This window comes from Hypanus sabinus, chromosome 21 (assembly GCF_030144855.1).
Source record: "Hypanus sabinus isolate sHypSab1 chromosome 21, sHypSab1.hap1, whole genome shotgun sequence".
NCBI lineage: Eukaryota > Metazoa > Chordata > Chondrichthyes > Myliobatiformes > Dasyatidae > Hypanus > Hypanus sabinus.
This window is the reverse complement of record NC_082726.1, coordinates 63,362,015-63,388,474: the sequence shown is the minus strand read 5'-3', so window position 1 is coordinate 63,388,474 and position 26,460 is coordinate 63,362,015. Positions and strand designations below refer to the sequence as shown.

The following is a 26,460-nucleotide window of genomic DNA, read 5'->3' as shown; positions in this document are numbered from 1 at the left end:
TCTGAACGTTCTTTGCCCTCGGTGACAATGTGAGCTAACCCTGTAAATCCTCCAGCTGAGACAATTTTGCACAGGCTTTAATTCCCACACCACCTCCAGTGGAAGTCCAGTGGGGATCGGGAATAAGTGAATTTCCAGATGTCATCTGCAGAATCTCTTGTGAAAACTTATGTGAAGCAACAAGAAAGAGTACTTCTGAAACACAAGGAATTCTGTAGATGCTGGAAATCTAGAGTAACACACATAAAATGTTGGAAGAACTTAGAACAGGCAGCATCTATGAAGTGTCCTGACGAAGGGTCTCAGCCTGAAACATCGACTGTTTATTCCTCTCCGTAGACCTGCTCTGTTCCTCCAGCATTTAATGAAGAGTACTTTCCTTGTCAACTTTTAAAGATGACTGGAAATTATCGAAGGTAAGGAAAAATTCAAACAGCAGTTCACAATGGACATACTTAAAATATTGACAGCAACCTTTCAGTGATCCCAAAACAAGAAACAACCTTCAAAGTTTGGCACAACCCTCATATTTTTGCTTGCCATAATCTGGAACTTCAACATCAATTCAGCTTAACAACACAAAGGCACCCGATTAATTTTACCAGACCAAAACCCACTTGTATTTTTTAAGAAAACTTCTCAGAGTTTCTAAAAGATTAAGCAGAAACAATGCAAAAATCATCACTTAAAAATCAGACTTTTACTCTAACAGAAGAAGGAAAGAAATATCTTATGCAAACCTGTCAGCTTTATCGTTTCCTACAGATAAAAATGTAGTCTGTAAAATCTACTGAATGAAACACAGGCCCAACAGGAAATGGTACGGGCCGCATAAGTTTACATCATGTAAATGTGGTTTTCCTCTGTGAACAGTATTTTTTAATGGAGTCCGTAAGCTGCTAAATTCCTTTCTGCAATTATCAGCTTTGGCTTTGGAAGCAAGATCTCACCCCATCAAAAGCACAGTGTTCAGATTCCACCAGCATACAACAATAACTGGCATTTATGGCTTTTCTTTCTGATTGCAGAAAAATTCAAAATTCAGGATTGTTTAATACCATTTACAGTGCACAAGGGTAAAGGAGAGTGAAATAATCATTACTCCAGATCTGATGCAGCAAAATGAAACTATAGACAAAGAACACAATAATAAAAAAACATGCAATAAATAGAAATACATAGGACAGTTAATATACATAGATTGATTGTACGTCTACAGTGCACAGTAGTGTCTGTACATAAGGTGACTGACTGGAAATAATAAAAGTATTGGTGTTAGGTATGTGGTGGGGTGGGTTAGTGGGTGGAGGTGTTGATCAGTCTTACTGCTTGGGGTAAGTAACTGTCTTTGAGTCTGGTGGTCCTGGCGTGGATGCTACGTAGCCTCCTCCCTGATGGGAGTGGGGCAAACAGTCCATGAACAGGGTGGGTGGGTGGGATCCTTCATGATATGACTGGCCCTTTTCTGGCACCTTTCTGTATATATGAACACATTCTGGCATCTATTTGTGTTCTGGGAGAGGGAGCCGAAGAATGGGGTCAGAGAGGGAGGTTCTGAGAGAGGATTCTGGGGGTTATCACCTCGTCCTGACTGCTCTTGTCTTTACGCATCGGTGTCTTTTGCCTGATGTAGAAAGTCATGCCGGGTGGATGGGTGGGATGTTAATAATACTAAGGGCCCTGCAGATGCAATGCTCCTGATAACTGTCCCCAATGGAGACCTTATGATCGCCCCCAGCCATTCAAACAGTCCTTTGTAGGAACTTCCAGTTGGATGCGCTGCTGCTTCCGTATCAGATGGAGATGCAGCTTGTCAGGACGATCTCAATGGTGCTCCTGTAAAATTCACTCAAGATGGAGTTTCAGTCCCACTCTTATAACACCATTGAACAGGTTCCCTTGTACGATTAGACAGACCTCACAACCTAACTTGCTGTGACCTTGCACCTTATTGCTTGTCTGCACTGTACTCTCTCTGTAACTGTAACACTTTATTCTGCCCTCTGAATACTTTAATGCAATGGTCTGTGTGGACAGCATGCAAGATGAGGTTTGGTACATGTGACACTATAAACTACTAATAAAACTGTAATAAGATGAGGCTGAAGGCATTGCTGCAGAATATTTGATGGATTTAATGGCCTCCTTCAGTGCCAGAACAGCCCCAGGAGTCTACGAATAATGTCCTTCTCTTCCTGTTATTTACACAGCCCCACACCAGCAGCAGTGATCTGCCAGTGTTCTTTTGAAGTCAAAGGAGCTGTATTTTGAGGCCCAGTTGATACTCGACTGACCCGCCCCTTGGTGGCAAATCTATGCCCAGCCCTTGGGCTGCCCTGAGCCCTCTTGAGTTTCCTCAGACTTTGCGCCACCATCTGTTCTGTCAGAAGGCTCAGTGCCGTCGCTGCCAACGTGTGATTGGTTTAACAGTCTCCCTGGCAACCGCACAACCTCATCTTCACCAGGCGATCTAGCCCTCAGGGCCTTCACTCGAATACTGACAACAGCATTTGCAGCTTGTGCCTGTTTCCTTTATAGCAAAACCATATGTTGGGCCTCCTCTAATAGTGAATGCCCTACCCTGGCCCCTGGCAAAGACAAGGAGCTTGAAAATACAAGGAACATTCTTAGCAGAACGACTTCATGTCTTGCGTCAATGACCACAGGAATTCCGTTAACCATTTCAGCTCTCCCCTGTCTACACATAGAAAGAGCAAAAATAAAAGTCTAGGAAGCAACCTCGGCACCTCCACCTTGAGGAAAGATAATGACTAATCCTGCAGACTCCCTAGATTTCACCCCCCAAGGGTTTTCCAATCATTAATGGATGTTATTGAATCTCCAGGGAGTCTGGGTGGGAGATGCTAGCTTCAAGTTATAAGGTTAGCTTTATTTGTCACGTATACATTGGGTGGCAGGGTGGAGGAGCATTTCTGCCAAAGGAGGTGTAAGGCACTCCTTTCCTCCGCTAGACTGTAGGTCACCCGGGGGCAAAGTGTAACACCTGCTCAGCTCCCTGATCAGGGTCACGTGAAGGCATGGAGCAGATGGTGGATGGTCATATGAGCAGCCAGTGCACATCACAAGCCCTGGTTATGCGACCACTGACATCAGGCAGACAACCTCTAAAGAGTTTTGATAATGGCTGGGGGTTGGGGGGGGGGGGTCACCCATCTTGTAAAGACGCTGCCCAAACTGCTTCTGTAGAAAATTTGCCAAGAACAATCATGATCGTGGAAAGACCATGATCGCGCTCGCTGTATGACATGGCTCATAACGATGATGGTGACAATGTAACGTAGAATGAAATACATCGCTTTTGCATCAATGAGCAACACAGCTGGAAGGTGTGCTGGGGGCAGTCCACAAGTGTTGCTGTGGTTCTGGTGTCAGCGTAGACTGCCCAACGCTGAAACCCACAAAGCCTGCTCTTACACACATGCTTACACCAAAAAAAAAGTTTTGACTCATAGTGATGCTGCACATCAGGACTGGTTAAGGTACTGGAATTAATTCAGAATTATTCCTATTCTCACCAGTTGGAAAAGATCTACACTGCATTGCCAAATGAAATAATTAAAATTTAAAGATTAGTTCTGTCACAAGACCATCAAAACATACAGAGAAATATGTTGTTTTTGTCACAAATACGCAGAGGATAACCTGCCCGTGTCACCAACACAGCATCCCAGAACTGACTAACCCTAAAACTTGGTCTTTGGAATGTGGGAGGAAACTGGGATAGCTGGAGGAAAGCCACGCAGTACGGGATAGAACGTACAAACTCCTTACAGACAGCGGCACTGTAATAGCGTTTCGCTAACCATTAATCATTTTAGTAGGGGAGGGGGGTAGAATAGTGGGTGGAGGGGCTGGGAGAATAGTGGGGGGGGGAGGATTGGGATTTTATAGTCTCATTTAGTTGGGGAAGGGGAGGGATGGTGTATGCAGAAGCGGGGGCAAGGGGTCTCAATGATCAGGGGATAGGGAGGAATTGGGATGGAGCTGATAACAGCCAGTGATAACTTGATACAAACATCATCCCTAAACCAGGCTATTTGATGCACTGATGGCCCAACTTGACTGTGGCTGTAAATGCCAATGCAATATTAATATTATCATGGGCTACAACAGGACATTGTCACAGGTGTTGTCATCGGTTACAGCAGGACATTGATCGGATGTAGAGCTGGGCTAGCTGAGGTTTAATCTGGAAAAATGTGAAGTGATTCACTTTGGAAGGTGAAACTTGACAGCAAAAAATACAAGATTAATGGAAGAATTCTTAGTAGTCAGGAGCAACAGAGGGATCTTGAGATCCACGTCCAAAGATACCTCAAAAATACCACGCAAGCTGATGGGGTGATTAAGAAGGTTTATGATGCGTTGACCTTTCGTGGTCAGGGGACTGAGTTCAAGGGCTGTGAGGTAATGTTGCAGTTCTATAAAACTCTGGTTTGATTGTGTTCAGATCTGGTTGCTTCATTACACGAAGGATGTGGAAGCTTTAGAGAGGGTGCAGATGAGATTTACTAGGATGCTGCCTGGATTAGAGAGTATGTCTTAAGAGGATGGGTTGAGCGAGCTAGGACTTTTCTCTTTGGAACGAAGAAGGATGAGAGATGATTTGATTGAGATGTACAAGATGATAAGGGGTATAGATCAAGTGGATAGCCAGGAACTTTTTCCTAGGGTGGAAATGACTAATATGAGGGGGCAAGATTTTCAAGTGATTGGGGGGGAAAGTATGGAAAAGAGTGTCAAAAGCTTTTTTTTACAATGAATGTGGTGGTACATGGAATGCTCTGCCAGGAGTGGTGGTAGAGACAGAAACATGAGGGATACTTAAGAGACATGGATGATAGTTATGGGGTAAGGAAAGGGTTAGATTAATGATGGAATAGATTTGAAGATTGGTACAACATTAGGGGCTGAAGGGGCTGTACCGTGCTATAATGTTCTATCTAAGAGCTCCAGTTCATCAGAGCCCAAACCACCTAACGGGGGGGGGGGGGGGGGCAGTACCTTTCAAAGTACAAATTAAATGTTAATAAAAACCACAGTTAATACATCTTTGATCGCTCATCAATGAAATAAACAGCCCCTCACAATCTTATTCGTCGAGCGAATGAACTGACACAGAATGAGCAACCTTTGTTACTTGAGAACAGTCCTCAGTGTCACAATGACATCATGCAGGCAACACCGTCTGCCTAATGAGAAACAGGGCACTCTGGTTAAGGACTCGGCTGTTAAGTGTTTGTGCCTCCTGGCTTGGAATTGCCTGCAGTGGCAGGATTGGGAGTCCCACTGCGAAGCTTACAAACAACGCTGAGGAGTTGCAGTCACCGGGGTAGTCACTGATTACGAACAGGAGCACTAAGAGAAGAACTATCAATGAAAAGAGGCTTAACTCCAGTACTGATTAAATAGGCTTAACAGATTGCTTCTGTGCTGTGAAGATCAATGAGAGCAAGTGTGACACACTAAGATTTCCTGGATTATTTTACTGTCCTTAAGGAAGGCCATTAGAAAGAGTTGCAGAATTAGGCCATTCAGCCCATTGAATCTGCTCCACCATTCCATCATGGCTGATTTATTTTTCTCTCTTAACTCTATTCTCACAAACTTCTACAGATGGAGAACATTCTAACTGGCTGCATCACCATCTGGTATGGGGGTGGGGGTTCTACTGCACAGGATTGACATAAGCTGCAGAGAGTTGTAAACTCAGTCAGTTCCATCATGGACACTAGCCTCAGTAGTATCCAGGACATCTTCACGGAGCAATGCCTCAGAAAGGCAGTGTCCATCATTAAGGACCCCCGTCACCCAGGACATGGCCCTGTTCTCAATGCTACTGTCAGGAAGGAGGTACTGATTCCTGAAAGGGAACAGCTTCTTCCCCTCTGCCATCCGATTTCTGAATGGACATCGGACTCAATTGCATTGTACTGCTGCTGCAAAGTCAACAAATTTCGCAAAATAGGCCGTTGATATGAAATCCGATTCTGATTCTGCCATCTCCCCGTAACCTGTGCTGCCCTTCACTGATCAAGTACCAAGCAACCTCCTCAAATATACCCAATGACTTGCTCCAGAGCCGTCTGTGACATTGGCTAAAGAAACTCCTGCTCATCTCTGTTCTAAAGGGTTAACATTTTATTCCGAGGCTGAGTCCTTTGGGTTTAGACTTTCCTACCACTGGAAACATCTTCTGCACTGATGAATGGTATCATTCTGAAAGATTGTCTGTTTATTTCCCACTATAGATGCTGACTGCTCTGCTGGGGTTCTCCAGCATTTTGTGTGTGTTGCTCAAGATTGCCAGCATCTGCAGAATCTCTTGTGCTTACGATTCTCCACATCCACTCTATCCAGGCCTTTCAATATTTGGTAGATTTCAGTGAGAGTCCCCCCCTCCCCCCCATTTTTCTAAACTCTAGAAAGGATGTTCAAAATCCCAGGAATCTGACGTTGCCCATCAGTGATCCAATTCGCCGCCAGCACCATGGTTACTTCCTCAGGAACGGTGTGGGGGAATGGCGGGAGTCACCTGCGGTTGAGTTTGTCTGTAGGGAATGGGGATTCATGATCTTCCGGAGTGATGTTATGTGCATCAGGTACTGGCAGCCAGCAAGGGACCATTGGCTCCATTGGGTAGAACTTCATTGAAGTTCAAGGAGCTAGATCATGGCCTGACCCATCCACATAGGAGCAGAATTAGGCCATTCGGCCCACAGAGTCCACTCCACCATGGCTGATTTATTTTCCCTCTCAACCCCATCCTGCTTTCTCCCCATAACCTTTGACGCCCTTGCCCATCAAAAACCTATCAACCTCCACTTTAAATGGACGCGATGACTTGCCCTTCACAGCTGTCTCTGGCAACGGATTTCACAGATCATGATCTAAAGGAGTGGGTTAAAAGATCGGCATAACATCATATGCCATAGGGCTGTCCTGTGTTGGAGTGTTCTATGTTCTACGTTCGAGCATTGCCCATAAACAGGTCAGTTTCATGACCACTCAAAAACCATTGGCAATTTAATGATGAATATGACAGGGAGTGTTAAAAAGAAACACTATTGATTAAGGTAACAGTTTGTCAGATTTGACAAATTTTAATTGTCATTTTCTTTGCAGTTTATCAAACAATTATTTGCTTGTATTTTAAGTAGCCTTTATATACCTAACAGTTTACTATGTCTCTAGTGGCTATACACAAAGTATAATTCTAAAGCTCCCTCATCTCCCAGCACTCTATCTGGGATAGGATTCCTTTGGTCCTCACCTACCACCCCCCCCCCCCCCCATCAACCCCCGTGTACAGCACATAATTCTCCCAAACTTCTGCCATCTCCGAGATGCTACCACCAAACGCATCGTCCCCTCCCCCCCCACTTTCTGTTTTCCACAGGGATCACTCCCTACGCGACTCCCTTGTCCATTCGTTCCTCCCCCCGATCTCCCTCTTAACCTTGCAAGCGGAACAAGTGCTACACCTGCCCCTACACCTCCTCCCTCACCACCATTCAGGGCCCCAAACAGTCCTTCCAGGTGAGGCAACACTTCACCTTTAAGTCTGTTGGGGTCATACGCAGTGTCCAGTGCTCCCAGTGTGACCTCCTGTATATCGGAGAGACCCGACCTAGATCGGGAGACTGCATTGCCAAGTACCTATACTCCGTCTGCCAGAAAAAGAGGGATCTCCCAGTGGCCACCCATTTTAATTCCACTTCCCATTCCCATTCCAGTATGTCCATCCATGGCCTCCTCCAGCCTGATGAACATCGATTTCTCAAACTTCTGGTAATGCCCCCAACCCCTCGCATTCACCATTTCCCATCCCCTTTTCTCTCTTTCACCTTATCTCCTTGCCCACTCATCACCTCCTTCTGGTGCTCATCCCTCTTCTTCTTTCTTTCATGGTCTTCTGTATCTTCCACCAATCAACTTCCCACCTCTTTACTTCATCCCTCCCCCTTCGGGTTTCACCTATCACCGTGTGTTTCTCTCTTCCTTCCCCCCCACCTTTCAAATCTACTCCTCAGCTTTTCCTCTCCTGTCCTGCCGAAGGGCTTTTGGCCCGAAATATCGACTGTACTGTTTTCCATGGATGCTGCCTGGCCTGCTGAGTTCCTCCAGCATTTTGTGTGTGTTGCTCAGATTTCCAGCTTCGGCAGTTTTTCTCTTGTTTATAATTCTAGAGCTTCTTTGTTCTTTCATTAAGTGGTTAGTATTTTCTCATTGATTAATTTCACGGTAGTATGGAATAAATATTTTCTAATTGGTTGTCTTTTATTTATGGAAATTTCTTATCCTTTGGGTATAAAAGTAGCTGTTTTATGCTCGGTACCATCTTTAGATCCACTTTACAACTGGTAAAACTCCCTGTCATTGATCTGTTCCTGTTCCCCTTGTTCTATCAACTCTTAATAAAATGATTGTGAAGCAACAATCCTGAAGAAGGGTCTTGGCCCAAAATGTTGACAGTTAATTCATTTCCATGGATGCTGTCTGACCTGCTTAGTTCCTCCAGCATTTTGTGTGTGTTGCTTTGGATTTCTACCAAATTTGGATTTAGAACCATAGAACCATAGAACATTACAGCACAGAAACAGGCCTTTTGGCCTTTCTTGGCTGTACCGAACCATTTTTCTGCCTAGTCCCACTGACCTGCACCTGGGCCATATCCCTCCAAACCCCTCTTGTCCATATACCTGTCCAAGTTTTTCTTAAATGTCAAAAGTGAGCCTGCATTCACCACTTCATCTGGCAGCTCATTCCCTCTGTTCTACTGCACTCCTCAGTGTCCTACCATTTACCTTGTATGTTCTACCTTGGTTTGACCTTCCGAAGTGCAATACCTCACACTTGTCCGCATTAAACTCCATCTGCCATTTTTCTGCCCATTCCTCTAACTGGTCCAAATCCCTCTGCAAGCTTTGAAAACCTTCCTCACTGTCCACTACACCTCCAATCTTTGTATCATCAGCAAATTTGCTGATCACATATTATCATCCAGATCATTGATATAGATGACAAATAACAATGGACCCAGCACTGATCCCTGTGGCACACCACTAGTCACAGGCCTCCACTCATATAAGCAATCCTCCACTACCACTCTCTGGCTTCTTCCATTGAGCCAATGTCTAATCCAATCGACTACCTCTCCATGTATACCTAGCGACTGAATCTTCCTAACTAACCTCCCATGCGGGACCTTGTCAAAGGCCTTACTGAAGTCCATGTATACAATATCCACTGCCTTCCCTTCTTCCACTTTCCTGGTAACTTCCTTGAAAAACTCTAATAGATTGGTTAAACATGACCTACCACGCACAAAGTCACGCTGACTGTTTCTAATAAGTCCCTGTCTATCCAAATACTTGTAGATCCTATCTCTTAGTATTACTTCCAATAATTTACCTACTACCGATGTCAAATTTACCGGCCTATTATTTCCTGGCTTATTTTTTGAGCCTTTTTTAAACAACAGAACTACGTGAGCTATCCTCCAATCCTCCGGCACCTGACCCGTGGATATCGACATTTTAAATATTTCTGCCAGGGCCCCTGCAATTTCAACACTAGTCTCTTTATGTTTACAATTTCTTACATTTACAAGTTTTATGCCTCATTCTTGATGTCCAAAAGAACCTTGGATTTAAACAACAGAATCCAACAAGCCCCACTTCATCCGTGTACCTCTGGCAAAGCCACCCTATCATCTGAAACAAGAATTCATGACAAATGCCTTTCAATATACTCAACATAGTAATCAAATCAGCCAGCATTTTCAACACATAAGACAACAATCTGACATTCAAGAACTTCACAAGTAACATAACCAATGCTTATAAAAGTCGGATAGTACAACGGCTGCACTGAAAGATCTGGTTTTATTTTAATCATCTGCTGTGTTTGCATCTAATCTTGTTTCTCACCGCAACATCTGCACATAGTTTTTTGCTTATCCCACATTTCCATTCACAGTGACAATCTTTGGTGATGCTCTCCAGTATTTACTTGATGTAGTCACGTATCATGTTGTGGAGTCATAAAGTTACACAACATGCAAACGGGCCCTTCAACCTAGGTAGCAATGGCTAAGAGGAAGTTCACATTCAGGTGTCCCTTAAATAATTCATCTTGTGTGTAATTTTAAGGAGACTGGAGGAAAGTATAGGAGGGATGTCAGAGGTAGTTTGCTTACACAGAGAGTGGTGAGTGTGTGGAACACCCTGCCAGGGCTGGTGGTAGAGGCAGATGGATGATAGAAAAATGGAGGCATATGTGGGAGGGAAGGGTTAGATTGATCTTGGGGTAGGTTAAAATGTTGGCAAAACATCGTGAGCCGAATGGAATATATTGTGCTGTCATGTTCTGTGTTCTAATCTGTGGTTCCACCACAGGGTCTGAGATGGTTGGTTTCATGCATTCAACAGAGCCTGATCCAGTCCCCAGCAGTGACCATGTGGACACTTTCACTTTATGACTGGGATAAGCCACCAAGAAAGACTTGATGGAGAAATTCATTGACTGGAAAAAAAGCAGGGGGAACTGAGAGCATTTCTTTTCACACAGAGAGTGGTGGCTACGTGGAATGGGCTGCCAGAGGTGGTGGTGGAGACAGGTACAACTACATTGTTAAAAAAACATTGAATAAGTAACACACATCAAATGCTGGACCCAATTGGTCAGGCAGCATCTATGGAGGGGAATAAAGAGTTAATGTTTAGGGCTGAGACCCTTCATTTGGATTAGAACCTGTTTGGCAAGATTTGGAGGGATATAGGCCAACAGGGACTAACTCAGACAGGCACCTTTGTTGGTATGTGTGCATTGGGATGATGGGCCAGTTTGCGTATGGTCTAACTCTATGGATCTATGAAATAATGAGTTTGTTTCTTTCTCCACAGATGCCACCTGCTCTACCTGTGTATTTTCAATATTGTTTGCTTTTGTTTAACCTCTCTCTAGACTAGGGGTTCCCAGCCTGAGGTCCACGGACCCCTCGGTTAATGGTAGGGGTCCATGGCATAAATAAGGTTGGGAATCCCTGTTCTAGACCCAAATTAGGAGATTCCCAGTGAGGTAAAATGAACCAGGCTTTTTCAAACAAGAAGTGACGACTTTAAGAGAGACACCCACATTTGACACTCTCCTTTGTGGGGTTATGTGAACTTGGTGCCAGCTCACATTCAGGCTTCACGGCAGCTCTCCAACTGGGACGGGTCCAAGCACTACAAATGTGAGAGGTCATCCCAAAGACTTAGCTCTCCTGTGGTCCAAGATAAACAATAGGCCCAATGCATTGATTGTAGAATATGCAATCTGCCCCGCAACACACATACAATCTCCTGTTCAACTCAACAACCATAACCACCGGCATTAACAAGCACTTCTCGCTCTCTCTCTCTCGCTTAAGCATTTTGATCCTCAAGGGTCTTATTGGTGAAGTATCAGAGCATTGGCTGGTAGGATATATGGGGAGTTGGTTACTTCAGACACAACACAGGAAAACGGCCATGGTTGAACAGAGTGTATGCACTTTACAAAAGCCAGAATTTGCATCTGTAGGAAAGCAGTGAGGGAGGGGGGTGGTGAGGAGGCATGGGGAGGAGGAAGAGTGGGGGGAGGAGAAGTTGAGGGAGGGAGGAGGAGTGGGGGGAAGGAGGAGTGAGGGGGAAGAGGAGTTGGAATTACAGGAGACAGACACAAAAATTAGAAGCTTCTCCCTACCTGCAGACTTTGGCGTGAACTTGTCCCGGTTTGCAGCACACACAGCCAGCAGCCGGTATCCCAGGTCCAAATCGAACCCTTGCTGAGCTGCTACTCTGCTGACAACCTAAACCGGAAAGAAAACAGCACACCAGTCAACCCCTGGCAGACAGCAAGCATAAACAACAGGCAACGCGTGCCAGAAGGCACAGGACTACAGTCAAGTAGAGCAAACACGGTGACAGATGTTTTACAGCTTCCTCACATCTTTCCTTTGGCTGCTCTGCCTCCGTGCTTTAAGCTGACACCAAATATCGGCTTGTTTCACAGAGGTGCGGGAGGAGTAGAAGATAGCTTTGGGCTTGCATCTCACACAGGCTGGGCTGACAGCCAACTCTAGCTGAGCACTCTCTCGTTTTCTCTTGGCAGGCCACCTTCGCTGGGTTTATCATTAACACATCGTGCTCTAGGGTGGCCGCTTAATGGGTTCAGGCATTAATCTTTAGAGGCACTTTCTGCAGTGAAGGGTTTGTACTGAGGCCATCCAGAAACTAATTTCTCAGAGACCTGGTATCGCCGAAGACACTTGACCTGTTAGGTCCTGATCTTTGGGTCTCGGTTTTGATCAAATGCAACCCCCCAGTCTTCAAGCTGAGGAGATCACGAGTCTTCAAAGAAAGATCGGCATTAATTGGCTCAAATCAAATCAGCAAGGGCAGGCTGGGTAGCCTGCAAGTGTCACCACATTCCCAGTGCCAACATAGCATGCCCATAACTCACACCTCTGGAATATGGGAGGAAACCAGAGCACCCGGAGGAAATCTACGCAGCCACGGGGAGAGCATACAAACTCGTTACAGACTGATCAGTTTGCTTTCTGAAAGACGTGGTGGAAAAGTACACTATTTTCTGTCCTTAAAAACCTCAGGGATATACTTTAGTGATTGGATTGATTTTTGAGTCAGAGCTCTCATTCAGACTAAGACTGTCGTCCATGAACATGTGCCCTGGATCTGCTGTCCGTAGACTATTAGAATCTGCCCTTGGGCTCCGATCTAATTCGTCAATGCTAATAACTTCACTATTGTCTTAGCATCTGAAACACACACACACACACACACACAGAGGCACAAACAGGCTTTTAAGTACACATTTCAATGACGTTAGTTTATTTATTTATTTAGAGATACAGCGCGTAACGAGCTGCATCACCCAGCAACACCAGCCTAATCACAGGACAATTTAAACGATCAATTATCAGTACGCCTTTGGACTGCGGGAAGAATCCAGAGCACATGGAGGAAGCCCATGTGGTCACGGGGAGAATGAACAAACTCCTTACAGATGGTGCTGGAAATGAAATCTGAACTCAACACTGTAACACAGTGGCATTCAAAGTTAGGCAAAACATCTTCATGGATGGGTTAAAAGCAATGAGCTAGGAGGCCTATCGGAGAGAATTCAGATAAAGGTTGCTTGTCCAGTCTGGATGACCATCACTACCATCTTTGCTACACACTCCTTTCTTTCCCACAGGCCTTATAGTAAGAGGGCAGCCCAGTAAATGGAACAAGCAGTTAGAAGCAGTGGTTGAGACAGGTACATTAACAATGTCCAGAAGGCACTTGGACAGGTACATAGATAGGAAAGGTTTAGAGCAGGGGTTCCCAACCATGGACTCTGCTTAGTGGGAGGAGTCCATGGCATAGAAAGGGTTGATAATCTCAGGTTTAGAGGGATAAGCGTCATTTATGTGCAAATGTGACCAGCTTTGACGGACCAGATGGGCTAAAGACTCTATGATCCACAGGCTAAGGTCAAGAGCACAGGAGGATTGTTGGGCTGTGTGGGCACAGAGCGAGGTGGGTAACCGGAGGGGGGGGGGAGAATGGGGTCTCAGTTGGCGAGCTTCACTCTAAATCAACAGCTTTCATATGTCATATACACGAGAAAGTCTGCTGATGCTGGAAACCAAAGCAATACCCACAAAATTCTGGAGGAACTCAGCAGGTCAGGCAGCATCCATAGAGATGAATAAACAGTTGACGTTTTGAGCCGAAACCCTTCTTCAGTTTTCAAACGTGCATTGTGCATCTAGATTTCTAAGTCATTACTCGTCGCAACATCATTGATGTTGTTGGGAGCTGGCAATTACATTATACTCTTGATGAGAACTTACTGTGCACAAGTATGCAGTTTAATTGCTACAGTATTTGGGACTAAACAGACAATGTTCTGGGTCAAGAATCTTCACTAGGACTGGAAGGGAACAGGGCAGAAGCCGGAATAAGAAGGTGAGTTGAGGGTGTTGCTGGCAGGTAATAAGAGAGACTGGGTAAGGGGGGAGGTGGGTGGGTGGAGGAAGGAGATGAGGTAAGAAGCTGGGGGAGGATGATAAGTGGAAGAGACTAAGAAGAATGAATCTATTAGGAGAGGTTAGTGGACCATGAGAGAAAGGGAAGGAGGATGGGGACCAGATCAACAGGTGAGAAGAAGAGAAGAGGTGAGAGGGGAAGAAATTACTACAAGTTGGAGAAATCAAAATGATGAAGAGTATTGGCCTGAAATATTGAGAGTTTATTCCTCTCCAGAGATGCTGCCTGACCTGTTGAGTTCCTCCAGCATTTTGTGTGTGTTGCTCTGAATTTCCAGCATCTGCAGAATCTCTTGTGCTTACTACAGGGTTCAAGCAGAAATCTGAGAAATGGAAGCAATTGATGCTTCCGTTTTCTACTCTCATTATGATAGTACTGTGTATTATACATGGTGGTCACATATTCCACTGTTCTAAAGAGTTTTGTGACTTCCCCTATTGGTAGAAGCTTTACACTTTACTTTGACATCTCCCCAGTTAAAATGTTACAGCATCACATGACCAAAAATACACAGGCATCATGAACAGCTTGCATTTCCAGCTCGGTAAATGACATGGCCATTATCCCATTTGCATTAGAAAATCCTAACAAGGAGAGTTTATCTCTGCATAATACGCATGCAACACTTTAATGGGTTTCTTGCAGCAAACAAAAGCTCAACAGAAGAATAATTAGTTGCTGATGGTGAGACCAGCGTCCAGAGTTCTGCAACAATGGCTCCTGAGGCCATCAAAGCAGCTGAATGAAATCTGCAGATGCTGGGAATCCAAAGAAGCACACACAAAACATCTGGAAGAATTCAGCAGGTCAGGTAGCATCTAAGGAAATAAAATGGGGAAGTTTTGTTTTTTTAAAAGTAAGAAGCTAGTTTCAGTGACAATAAAAGTGGAGAGCTTCAAAATACACCTGGCTCAGTTCAGAGTTCCTCCAGAGCTTTGTGTGTGTTGTGATTTCCAGCATCTACAGAATCTTCTTGTGTTTAGATCAAGTAGAGTCATTGAAAAGTACAGCACAGAAACAGGCCCTTCGGCCCACCTAATCTGTGCTGAACCATTTAAACTGCCTTCTCCCATCAACCTACATCGGGATCATAGCCCTCCATACCCCTACCTGTCCAAACCTCTGTAAGATGTTGAAATTGAGCTTGCATGCACCACTTGTGCGGGCAGCTCACTTCACACTCTCACAACCCTCAGCATAGTAGTTTCCCCTCATTTTCTCCTTAAACTTTTCACCTTTCACCTTAATTCATGACCTCTGGTTGAAGTCCCCCCCAACCTCAGTGGAAAAAGCCTGCTTGCATTTATCCTATCTGTACCCCTCATAGTCTGGTACCTCTGTCAAATCTCCTCTCAATCTTCTACATTCCAAGGAATAAGTCCTAACCTGTCCAATCTTTCTTTATAATTCAGGTCTTTCCGACTGGCAACACCCTTGTAAATTTTCTCTGTACTCTTTCAACCTTATTTCCATCTTTCCTGTAGGGAGGTGATGATCCAGTTATTCCCATCATGTCTTTGCAGGGAGTTTGCTGTGCCCAAATTGGCAGCTGTGGTTTTATTTACAGATGGCAGCACAGTAACAGTCACCCATGTGATACAGAAGGGATATAAATATAGAGAGCAGTTCAGGCTCATTAGGAATGGGGAGAAAGTACATCAAGAAGCATGAAAGAAACACAAGGTGAATTCGAATCCATTTCTTTGGCTTTGATTTCTATGACAGATGACTTGTTCATCTGCATCATTGAATTGTCTTTTTAAGTTTATAGGAACTGTACCTATGTCTTGGAGATCCTTTGTTATTTGGAAATGTTTAAGATAGAAATCCTCTGTGAGTTTTAGACGTGTTTTATGAATTTTGTTTGGAGTTAAACGCGTATCACTGAAAAAAAATGAACTGTTTCAACTACTTTGTCAGGTGGAAGTAGGGAGGGGGGATCCAGCACTCAAATAGTGTGTATCTAAGCTCACTATGGAAGGTAAACGGGGAAGTGAACTAGTCTTTGACCAGTTCCAGTTTAATCCCCCTTTAGTGAGAGTACTTGTGGCTATTTATAGGGCTAAGTTAAGTTTAGAACTTCACTGTAAGCCATCGCAGCTCTGGCCCAACAAGCCCTCACCACCCAATTACACCCACGTGACAAATGAACCTACTAGCCTGTGGATACTTGGAAAGGGGAAGGAAACTGGAGCACCTGGAGGAAGCCCATGCGTCATGGATAGAACGTAGTTTTCTCACATACAGCGGTAGAATCTCAACCCAGGTCGCTGGCGCTGTAATGGCGTTATGCTAACCACTACGCTACCATACTGCCCAAATGCACTGTTTGCTTCAAATCAAACCTGCGAGGATTGTGCTGGGAAGTGTCGCCATTCCAAGGTAACACAGCATGCCTGCAACTCACTAATCCTAACTGTACATCTTTGGAACGTGGACAGAAGCCCACGTAGTTACGGGCAGACAATCCTGATAACCTCTGCAGTACACGACTATCTTACAGGACTTTCCATGTTAGAGCATTGACTGAACTTCAAAAATTATTTCAGTCACTATAAAGCCAGTTGTGATGTTCTGACAGGAAGGTGAAGGGCATTATGTAGGTTTTATTGACTTTAAAGCATCAGTAGCCAGCATTTGTATAGGTCCATCCTCTTACTGAAAGTACCCCATGCGCTGTCATTGGTTAACAAGTTACATTAACCACTAATCTAGAAGTGTTCAAAAGCTAGGTTAAAGAGCTGGGTTGGAAATGCTGTAAGAAAGGGGGACAAGGGGGAGAGAAAAAGGAGGGAGGGGGAGAGAGAGAGAAAAATAAGAAAGGAGAGGAGTGAGAGAGGGAGGGAGGGGAGAAGGTGGGAGAGAGAGGGGTGGAGAAGGAGAGCAGGAGGGAGGGAGGAAAGCAGAGAGAAGATAGAGGTAGGAGAGGAAGGAAAAGGAGAGGGAGAGAGAGGAAGGGAGGGAGAGGGGTGAGAAGGAGGGAGAGGGGTGAGAAGGAGGGAGAGGGGGAGAGCAGAGAGAAGGGGAGAGATTGGGGGTAGAGAGATGGGGAGAGGGGGAAGAAGGAGGGAGGGGGAGAGAGAGAGAGAGAGAGAGAGGGGGAGGGAGGGAGAGGGAGAGAGGGAGGTAAAGTGTGTGGAGGGAATTCCAGAGATTTGGGCCATGATTGAGGGTGAAAATTAGCCATTTATAAACAACCAGAATTACCTCTCTCAACTTTAGTCACTTCAGTACCCAGACTTTTTTTTTGCAAAACATATTGTAAAACCACTCCTTGGGTCTGGTCCAACTGCCATATGTTTCCACTAAACCACATGGACTCAGCGCACCTTCTTTTGGTTATACCCCTGTCTCAGTGGAATAAAATGATAACATCTGTCAAATTTTAAGGTTGATTTAATGAAAAGGGGGATGGGTGGCAAAATAAGTCAGTAGATGTACTTTTCGAATTTATAATCCAGCTTGTAGCTTTTTTTAAATATTTCCGCTCTAGAGAAAACTGCACTGTGAAAGGACAGGAAGGCTCTACGTGAGTATTCCAAACTGCCCAGTGCATTACGGCCACCAGCCTACCCACCATCAAGGACATATATACAGAAATTTGCCTGAAAAGGGTCAGTAAATATCATGAAGGATACTGGTGATACTGACTCACCAGCAGTTGGGCCCTCCAGGTACTGGTGTATTTTTACAACAATCAATTCAAACACCTTGATTGAACATGGTGATCTCTATTTAACTAATTATGTGACTTCTAAAACATGTTGGCTGCCGCACTGATGATTTGGAGTTTCATATTAAAGGAGGTGACTACTTGTGCAATCAATTATTTGGTGTTTTATTTTTGTAATTAATTTAGATCACTTTGTAGAGACTTGTTTTCACTTTGACATGAAAGAGACTTTTTTTCTGCTGATCAGTGTCAAAAAAAGCCAAATTAAATTCACTGTGATTCAATGTTGTAAAACAATAAAATGTAAAAACTTCCAACGTGGGGGTGAATAATTTTTATCGGCACTGTATATTGTTTGGTTATGCATTCTTGTTTGTTTAAATAATTAATTACAGGTTATATGTAAAAATGATACGGGTACACCTCGCTTAAAGTTCTCAAAACAGGACCACAACCTTGCTGTAGGGTTTGGAGGCTTGTATACCTCGCTGGGAAAAGCAGTTCCTCCCTCACCTCCATGTTGGGCAAGTTACTCATGGACACTATTTATGTGGGAAAAGAATCAGAGGAAATATGCACGGATGAGGACTTCTGCAATAGGGATGTGGCAACAGGCTTTCATCAGGCCAATCACACCACAGGGATGAGCTCACACAGTGAGAAGGCCGATAGCCTCAAGTTCACGCTTGTGGAGGGAGAAAACGCCATTGTCTCAGGTCAGTTTTGAGGAAAAGTCATTGATCTGAAACACTTGCTTGGCTTCTTTTTTCTGCAGGCACTGTTTGACCTGCTGAGTATCTATGGCATTTTAAGTTTATTCCAGATCAAATGTGTTTGAATAAACTGCAAAATATGGAAATCTAGAAATGATCAATTCTTTGGATATGTGCCTGGAACAGTAAAATGGAGTTAATATTTCAGGTGTTGGAACTTCCCCTGTCAGTTGTCCTAAAATTTAGTGGAATAAATTTCAGAGACCACCCCCCCCCCCCATCCGCAATACTGCTACGTTGCATGTTTAGTGCTATTGGTGACAAATGAAGGTCCTGGTACCACTGACCACTGCTAGTGACTTTCACCCTCCCAACAATCACAATGAATGCCCCTGGCATAAAGCTGGCATGGAATAAGATGGACTTGTGGAATACTTTGTAGTCCTTTCCCTAAGCAGTAAGGCTGATCAATATCTCCACCCACTAACCCACTTCTCCAAAATCTCCATCACGATGACCTTATCATTTTCCTGTCAGTTACCTCATGCACAGGCACTTGTACACCTAGTGTCAACAAAAAAACTGTAAATTATAGTAAGTTTATTTTTAAAAAGTTCCATTAAATAAGTAATGCCCAGGACAGATCCTCAGAGATTTTGACACCCAGGAACTTGAAATTGCTCACTCTTTCCACTTCTGATCCCTCTATGAGGATGACGTGTGTTCCCCCGCCTCACCCTTTCTGAAGTCCACAATCAGTTCTTTGGTCTTACTGACGCAGAATTATAGCTGTGACACCACTCAACAAGCAGATCTATCTCACTCCTCTATGCCTTCTTGTCAATCTATGTAAATAAACTATCTTGTAGATTTCTATTTATTGTGTTTTAATAACTGTTCTTTATCTTATTGTGCTTTTTGTGCTGCATCAGAACCAGAGTAACAACTATTTCATTCTCCTTTACACTTCTGTACTTGAAATAATATTCAACAATCTTGAGTATTGAATCTTGAATCTTCAATGCCACTTGTAAAAATCCAAGAAAATCCTATAACATGTATTTAGTCACGTTAACTCAGTGGTAATTATAAAGAGGATTAACATGAGCCCTAACCAGCAATAAAATATTCTGGAATTTAATGTAATAAGATGGAATTGTGTCCTATTTTAATACTATAAAACACAGATCTATTAGTCATTTTGGGTTGGAAACCATTACCAGCACTGAGAGGATTGGGCACGTCACTTCAGTGATGGAGAAGTTCAAGTTTACACTCAGTGGCCACTTTATTATTTATGTCCTGTATCTAGTAAAATGTCCACTGAGGGTATCTTTGTGATCTTCTGCTGCTGTAGTCCATGCACTTCAAGGTTCAATGTGTGTTGTACATTTAAAGCTGCTCTTCTGCACACCACACCCGGTTATTTGAGTTTCTGCTGTTTTCCTGTCAGCTTGAACAAATCTGGCCAAATCCCTCTAATCCAGGGGTGGGCAAACTTTCTGACTTGAGGGCCACAAAGGGTTCTAAAATTTGACAGGGGGGCCGGACCAGGAGCAGATGGACGGACTGTTTTGGTAATACACCTCATAAGAGAAAATAAAATATCATGGGATATGTAGAAAACATGTGCTTTAATTTCAATTGAAAATGAACAAATGCATTACAACAAAATATCTGTCTTTGAAGTCCCACGGTATTTAGCTATTTATTGAAATGACTTTTAAAACACTGAAAATTAAATGAATAAAATACAGCTTTTTTTAATAGTAACAGTTATTATTTTAAAGCACTGAAAATTCTGTTATCCTTCAAGACATTATCATCATCACTCTCCTCCTGACTGTCTTTATTTCAAAAACGGTAGGAGATGCAGGTCTACTTGTCCTGCTCCTTCTTATTCAATTGTCCCCTTTGCCAAAACTCAACAATGACCAGCACAAGGACAGAACAGTGAGAGCGCGCCAGTATGCGGAGCTCGTTATTTGATCTGGAGCGCATTTTTTATTTTGAGAACGTACGTGCACCTGCGCACTACTCATGTCCATCACTTAACAGAAATGACATGTAACATGTAAGGCTTATTGAAAAAAATATTTTCAAATGCATTTTTTACATAACACAACGAAGAAACTTATTTTTAATTTCAGTGGGAACAGTGTTGTTGGTCTCCCTTTTTAGCCAGCGCATCAAAGTCTGGATTTAGTTTTGGTGTGGCGATTCTCAGGATGGATCTGAGGTGTTGGTCAGTTAACTTGGATCTGTGGCTGGCTTTGTTGATGTTCATGACGCTGAACGCCTGTTCACACAAATAGGTCGAGCCGAACAAAGAGTAAAGCGCAAATGTGGAGTAATACGCTGCACCTCAAAAAAGGTCAATGTATATAGAGTGCGTCATCTATTGGGAAAACGCCAGAATTGCGGGGAAAAAGCGTTAACAAGGTTTATTAATATAATTTCATCAAGTTCTGCGGGCCGGATTAAAAAGCTTAACGGGCCGCATATGGCCCGCGGGCCGTAGTTTGCCCATGCCTGGTCTAATCTCTCACATTAACAAGGTGCTAACTGGATCTCATGGATGTTTTTTTGTTTCTCACCACTGTTCTCTGTGAACTCTAGAGACTGTTTTGTATGAAAATCCCAGGAGATCAGCAGTTTCTGAGATACTTAAACTATCCCGCCCGGCACCAATAATCGTTCCATGGTCACCATAACTTAGACCACATTTCTTCCCCGTTCTGATGTTTGATCTGAACAACAACTGAACCTCTCGACCATGTCTGCTTGCTTTTATGCATTGAGTTGTTGCCACTAGCTTGAGTGATTAGGTATTTGCATTAATGAGCAGGTGCACACATCTACCTGATAAAGTAGCCACTGAGTATACTTTTCACATGTAAAACAAACCATACAGTTGAATGCATCATTTGCATTAAGAACTAACACACCCAAGGGTAGTTGGGGGCAGCTCACAAGTGTCCAGCGCCAATATAACATACCCACAATGCTTAGCAGAACAACAAAGAACATGACAACAGCAGCAAAACAAGCCCCCTTCCTCCCTCCCACCCATCCATGCAGTCCTTTAAACTCAGAACAGGCCTCCAGTCTCCAGCAGACTTGGACCTGGGTCTGTAGACATTGAGTTTCAACGTCCCCAGTGGAATTGCAGAGATTCCCAGGAATAGCATTCCTGGAAGGAATGGATGGAAGTCAAGGCCCAGTGGCTGGATCCCCGGGTGCCTTAGCCCACTGGGGAAGTCAAAGCCTGATGTCTACAAGTCCACAAGTCCTGGAGAGGGCTTGGAACACTGTGTACGTGTGTAGTTGAGAGAAAGGTACGGTTCCTAATTTGCCGCTATTGTTTTGTTGCTTGTTCTGTTCTGGGTTGTTCTGCTGAGTACTGTGGGCATGTTATGTTGGCACTGGAATGTGTGGTGGCACGTGCTAGTTGTCCCCCAGTACCTCCTTGTGTTGATTGATAACACAAATAACGCAATTCACTGTATGTTTCGATGTACACGTGGTAAATAAATGAGTGGATCTGATCGACAAGAAGTAAATTTCTCATCCAGGGCTCTGGTCTTCTTGGCCGTGCGCAGGACTGAGTCTACCATCAAGATTTAATTTGCTACTAGATTCAGTTCTCTTCAGAGATCCCACCCTACTGACAGAGCTTATAAACCACAAACCAAGGTAGAATCATTACTTTAGCCCCAGGCAGAGATAAATTGGGTGGCGGGGTCGAGATAGGTCTTATCAAAGAAGGTGTAAGCCGTTCCTTCTCTCCGCTAGCTTTCAGGTCACCCTTGGGCAAGGCACAGAACCTGCGTAGCTCACGATCAGGGTCACATGAATCCAAGGAAGCAGGTGGTGGATGGTCGTATGAGCAGCTGGTGCAGATCACAAGTCCTGGTTATGTGACACTGGCACCAGGCAGACAATCTCTGGAGAGTATTGATAATGGCTGGGGCCAGCCATCTTGTAAAGACACTGTCCAGAAGGAGGCAATGGTAAACCACTTCTGTAGAACATTTGCCAAGAACAATCACGGTCATGGAGAGCCCATGATGGTCCACATCATACAATGTGGCACATGATAATGATACCTTCGATTCTGAGCCTACTGGTAAGTGTGTTGGATGAGATTTACTAGAATGGTTCTGAAAGGACGTGGCTGCGAGTGGAAAGAGATTCAATAGTACAGAGAGATTTCAGATTCACATTTATTTTATTTATTACATGTACATCGAAACATACAGTGAAATGTGTTCTTATGTTAACAATCAAGAGACCCAAGGTTGTGCTGGGGCATCCTCAAGTGTCCTCAGGCATTCCAGTGCCAGAGCAGAACACAATGAGTAACAAACAACAGCACAAAAAGCCCCATTCCTTTCTTTACTGTACCTTTGCAGTTATCGGGTGTTTCTAATTAGGCTGTGACTGCTGTGGCCAATCTTTCTCAGCAGATTCTGACCTCACATTTGCATCCTCCTCAGTCTGAATAATTCTCTCTCCCAGTGGTAATTTTTCTGTCCGTTTCCTTGCAGAGGGAGAATCAATGTTTTTGAAAACTATAGTGTCAATGGTGAAGAAACAATTGGGTTTGATGTGATTTGGAATTCATGTATGTTGCTCCTTCAAGGTGATACAACACACCGAGATGTTGGGTATCACAACACTTGGGCTAAAATAGAAGTCCAGGTTACAAAAGTTATATCTTTATCAGGCCACAACTAGAGCACTGCACAACCAGAATTGGGTTTATTATCACTCTCAGATGTAATGAATTTTGTTGCTTTATGGCAGCAGTACAGTGTAATACATAAAATATACTATAAACTACAGTAGGTATATATGCTCAGTAGCGACTTTTTAGGTACACCTGCTCATTAATACAACTATCTAATCAGCCAATCATGTGGCAGCAACTCAATGCATAAAAGCATGCAGACATGGTCAAGAGGTTCAGACCAAGCATCAGAATGGGGAAAGAAATGTGATCTAAGTGACTTTGACCGTGGAATGATTGCTGGTGCCAGACAGGGTGGTTTGAGTATCTCAGAAACTGCTGATCACCTGGGATTTTCATGCACAACAGTCTCTGTGTTTAAAGGGAATGGAGCAAAAAAACAAACAAAAAAATCCAGTGAGTGGCAGTTCTGTGGGTGAAAATGTCTTGTTAATGAGAGAGGTCAGAGGAGAATGGCCGGACCGGTTCAAGCTGACCGAAAGATGACAGTAACTCAAATAACCGTGTGTTGCAACACTGGTGTGCAGAAGAGCATCTCTGAGTGCACAACCCATTGAACCTTGAAGTGGATGGGTTACAGCAGCAGAAGACCTCAAACATACACTCAGTGGCCGTTTTAGTAGGTACAGGAGATGTCTACTGTATGACACAATCAAGTGAATTCTGCAATCACAGAGCAAAATTAGTGAGGTAGTGTCTGTGGACCATTCAGAAATCTGTTCCTAAAACACTGTGTTTGTGTCTTCTGGCTCCTTAGTCTCCTCCCTGATAGCAGTAGTGAGAACAGAACATGTCCTGGGTGGTGGGGGTCCTTAACGATGGATGATTCCTATTTTGTAATGTTTTATATTTCTTACTATAGGAAAGCTACCATGTGTAGTGAGCTTCTATAAACATCTGTGGGACAATCTGGTGGTCAAAGATCGTCTGACCATGGATAACTGCACTTCAAAACATTGCCATGTGATCAATCATCTCCCCCAAAGGCAGATGAACCCCAGTTTGACATCTCATCTGCACAACTGACATTCCCACCTAGAACACTGGAATGAAATTTCAGTTTCTCCCTCTGACTAAAAGCATGCTCGTTTCTTCACCTTTCTACTTCAGTTCTGCAACACTGAATGCTTCTCTCTCCTCAGATGCTGCCTGACCTGCTGAGTATCTCCAGGACTTCCTGTCTTTTTTACGTCAAATTAGAAGGCCTCATGCCTCTCTTCAGAGAGAATATAAACACTATGTTGTCAACAGTTATGGGCCTCATATCTCAGAAAGGATGTGTTGTCATTGGAGAGAGTCCAGAGGAGATTCACAAGGATGATTCTGGGAATGAAAGGGTTGATGTATGAGGAGCGTTTGGCAGCTTTGGCCTGTACTCACTGGAATTTAGAAGAATGTATGGGGATCTTATTGAAACCTACTGAATGTTGAAAGGACCAGATAAGTTGGATGTGGAGAGGATATTTTCTATGGTGGGGGGGGGGGGGGGTATCCAGAACCAGAGGACACAGCCTCAAAATTGAGGGATGACCTTTTAGAACAGAGGTAAGGAGGAATCTTTTTAGCCAGAGAGTAGTGAATCTGTGCAACGCTCTGCCATAGACTGTGGTGGAGGCCGAGTCCATGGGTATATTTAAAGCGGAAGTTGATAATTTCTTCATCAGTCAGGGCATAAAAAGAAAATGGCAAGAAGGCAGGTGTATGGGGTTGAGTGGGATCCGATATCAGCCATGATGGAATGGTGGAGCAGACTTGATGGGCTGAATGGCCTAATTCTTCTCCTATGTCTTATGGTTTTATGGTCTAATTAGTGAAATGGTGACTGGGTGGAGTTACATCTCTACCAGAGGAGGTGTAAGGAGCTCCTTCTCCGCAGGTCACCCTTGGGCAAGGTGTAGCACCTGCTTAGCCCCCTAATCAGGGCCTTGTGAAGCCAAGGGAGCTGGTGGTAGATGTTCGTATGAGTAGCTGGTGCATATCATAAGTCCTGGTTATGCAAACGCTGACAATCGCTGAAGGGTACTGATAATAGCTGGGGTCACCCGTATTGTGAAAACACTGCCCAGAAGGAGGCAATGGCAATCCAGTTCTGTAGTAAAATTTGCCAAGAACAATCATGGCCACAAGACCATGATCATCCAGGTCATGCAACACGGCACATGATGATGATGTCATACGACACAGCACAGAATGATGATTCAAGATGTCCCCTCCTCAACGTAGACACAACAGACTGTAACTGAGATCTGGAGCAACAAGCTCCAGAGTTCAGCGGGTGGAGTAGCATCTGTCAGGGGAAAGAAACAGATGGAGGGGTTTTGATCAGAAACATAGAGATCCCCCCACCCCCACCACCTATATTTGCCTCCAGGTGCTGCTCGACCCGCTGAATTCCTCCAGCAGGTTGTTTGTCGTTTCCCTCCTCCATGTCAGTCTCCAGTTGCAGGCTGCGTCTTAATGTGTTGTCATGGTAACACGTTATCTGGGAGGGTCTGACGATGAACATAATAGATGGCAGACAAAAGCAAAGTAAAGCTTCGTCTGCCTGTTCACCGTAATAGTAACTTGTGTTTACTTAACGTGCCCACAATAGAGTCAGAAAGTTTACACTCTTGCAAGCTGGCTCATTTCATCCCTTCCAGCCCAGTGGCCTACCTGAGCAAATCCCATTGGCCCATGGCCCTCTCAAACCTTTCCTAAGCATGTACTTGTCAAACTGTCTTTAAAACGTTGTAATTGTACCACTTCCTCTGCCTGCTTGTTCCATACACCCACCACCCTCTGTGTGAGAAACTTGCCCCTCAGCTTGAGTCAGTGTTAGGGAAAGCAAATGCAATGTTAGCATTCATTTCAAGAAGACTCGAATATAAAAGCGATGATAAAAGCTGAGGCTTTATAATGCATTAGTCAGACCGCACTTGGAGTACTGTGAGTAGTTTTGGACCCCGTACCTAAGAAAGGATGCGCTGGCATTGGAGAGAGTCCAGAGGAGGTTTTGGAGAATTATCCCAGGAATGAAAGGGTTAATACATGAAGAGCATTTGAGGGCTTTGGGCCTGTACCCACTGGAGTTTAGAAGAATGGGGGTGGGGGGGGGGGGGGAATCTAATCGGCCTAGATAGTTTGGACATGGAGAGGGTGTTTTATATAGTCTAGGACCAGACGACACAGGCTCAGAATACAAGGATGTCCATTTAGAATGAGAAGGAATTTCTT

General features: G+C 44.1%; 1 protein-coding gene across 15 annotated transcripts in view; it reads right to left on the bottom strand.

Moving 5' to 3' along the window:
- zmiz1a (zinc finger, MIZ-type containing 1a) overlaps nucleotides 1-26,460 on the bottom strand; it is a 409,121-nt gene that overhangs the window by 124,898 nt on the left and 257,763 nt on the right. For 14 of the 15 annotated variants that reach the window (XM_059946721.1, XM_059946717.1, XM_059946729.1 and 11 more), the window contains one exon: nucleotides 11,752-11,857. In XM_059946721.1, coding sequence (XP_059802704.1) covers nucleotides 11,752-11,857 — 106 coding nt within the window. Of the gene's footprint in view, nucleotides 1-11,751; nucleotides 11,858-11,995; nucleotides 12,117-26,460 lie in introns of those variants that run through there. The other variant, XM_059946732.1, reaches the window with a different exon arrangement.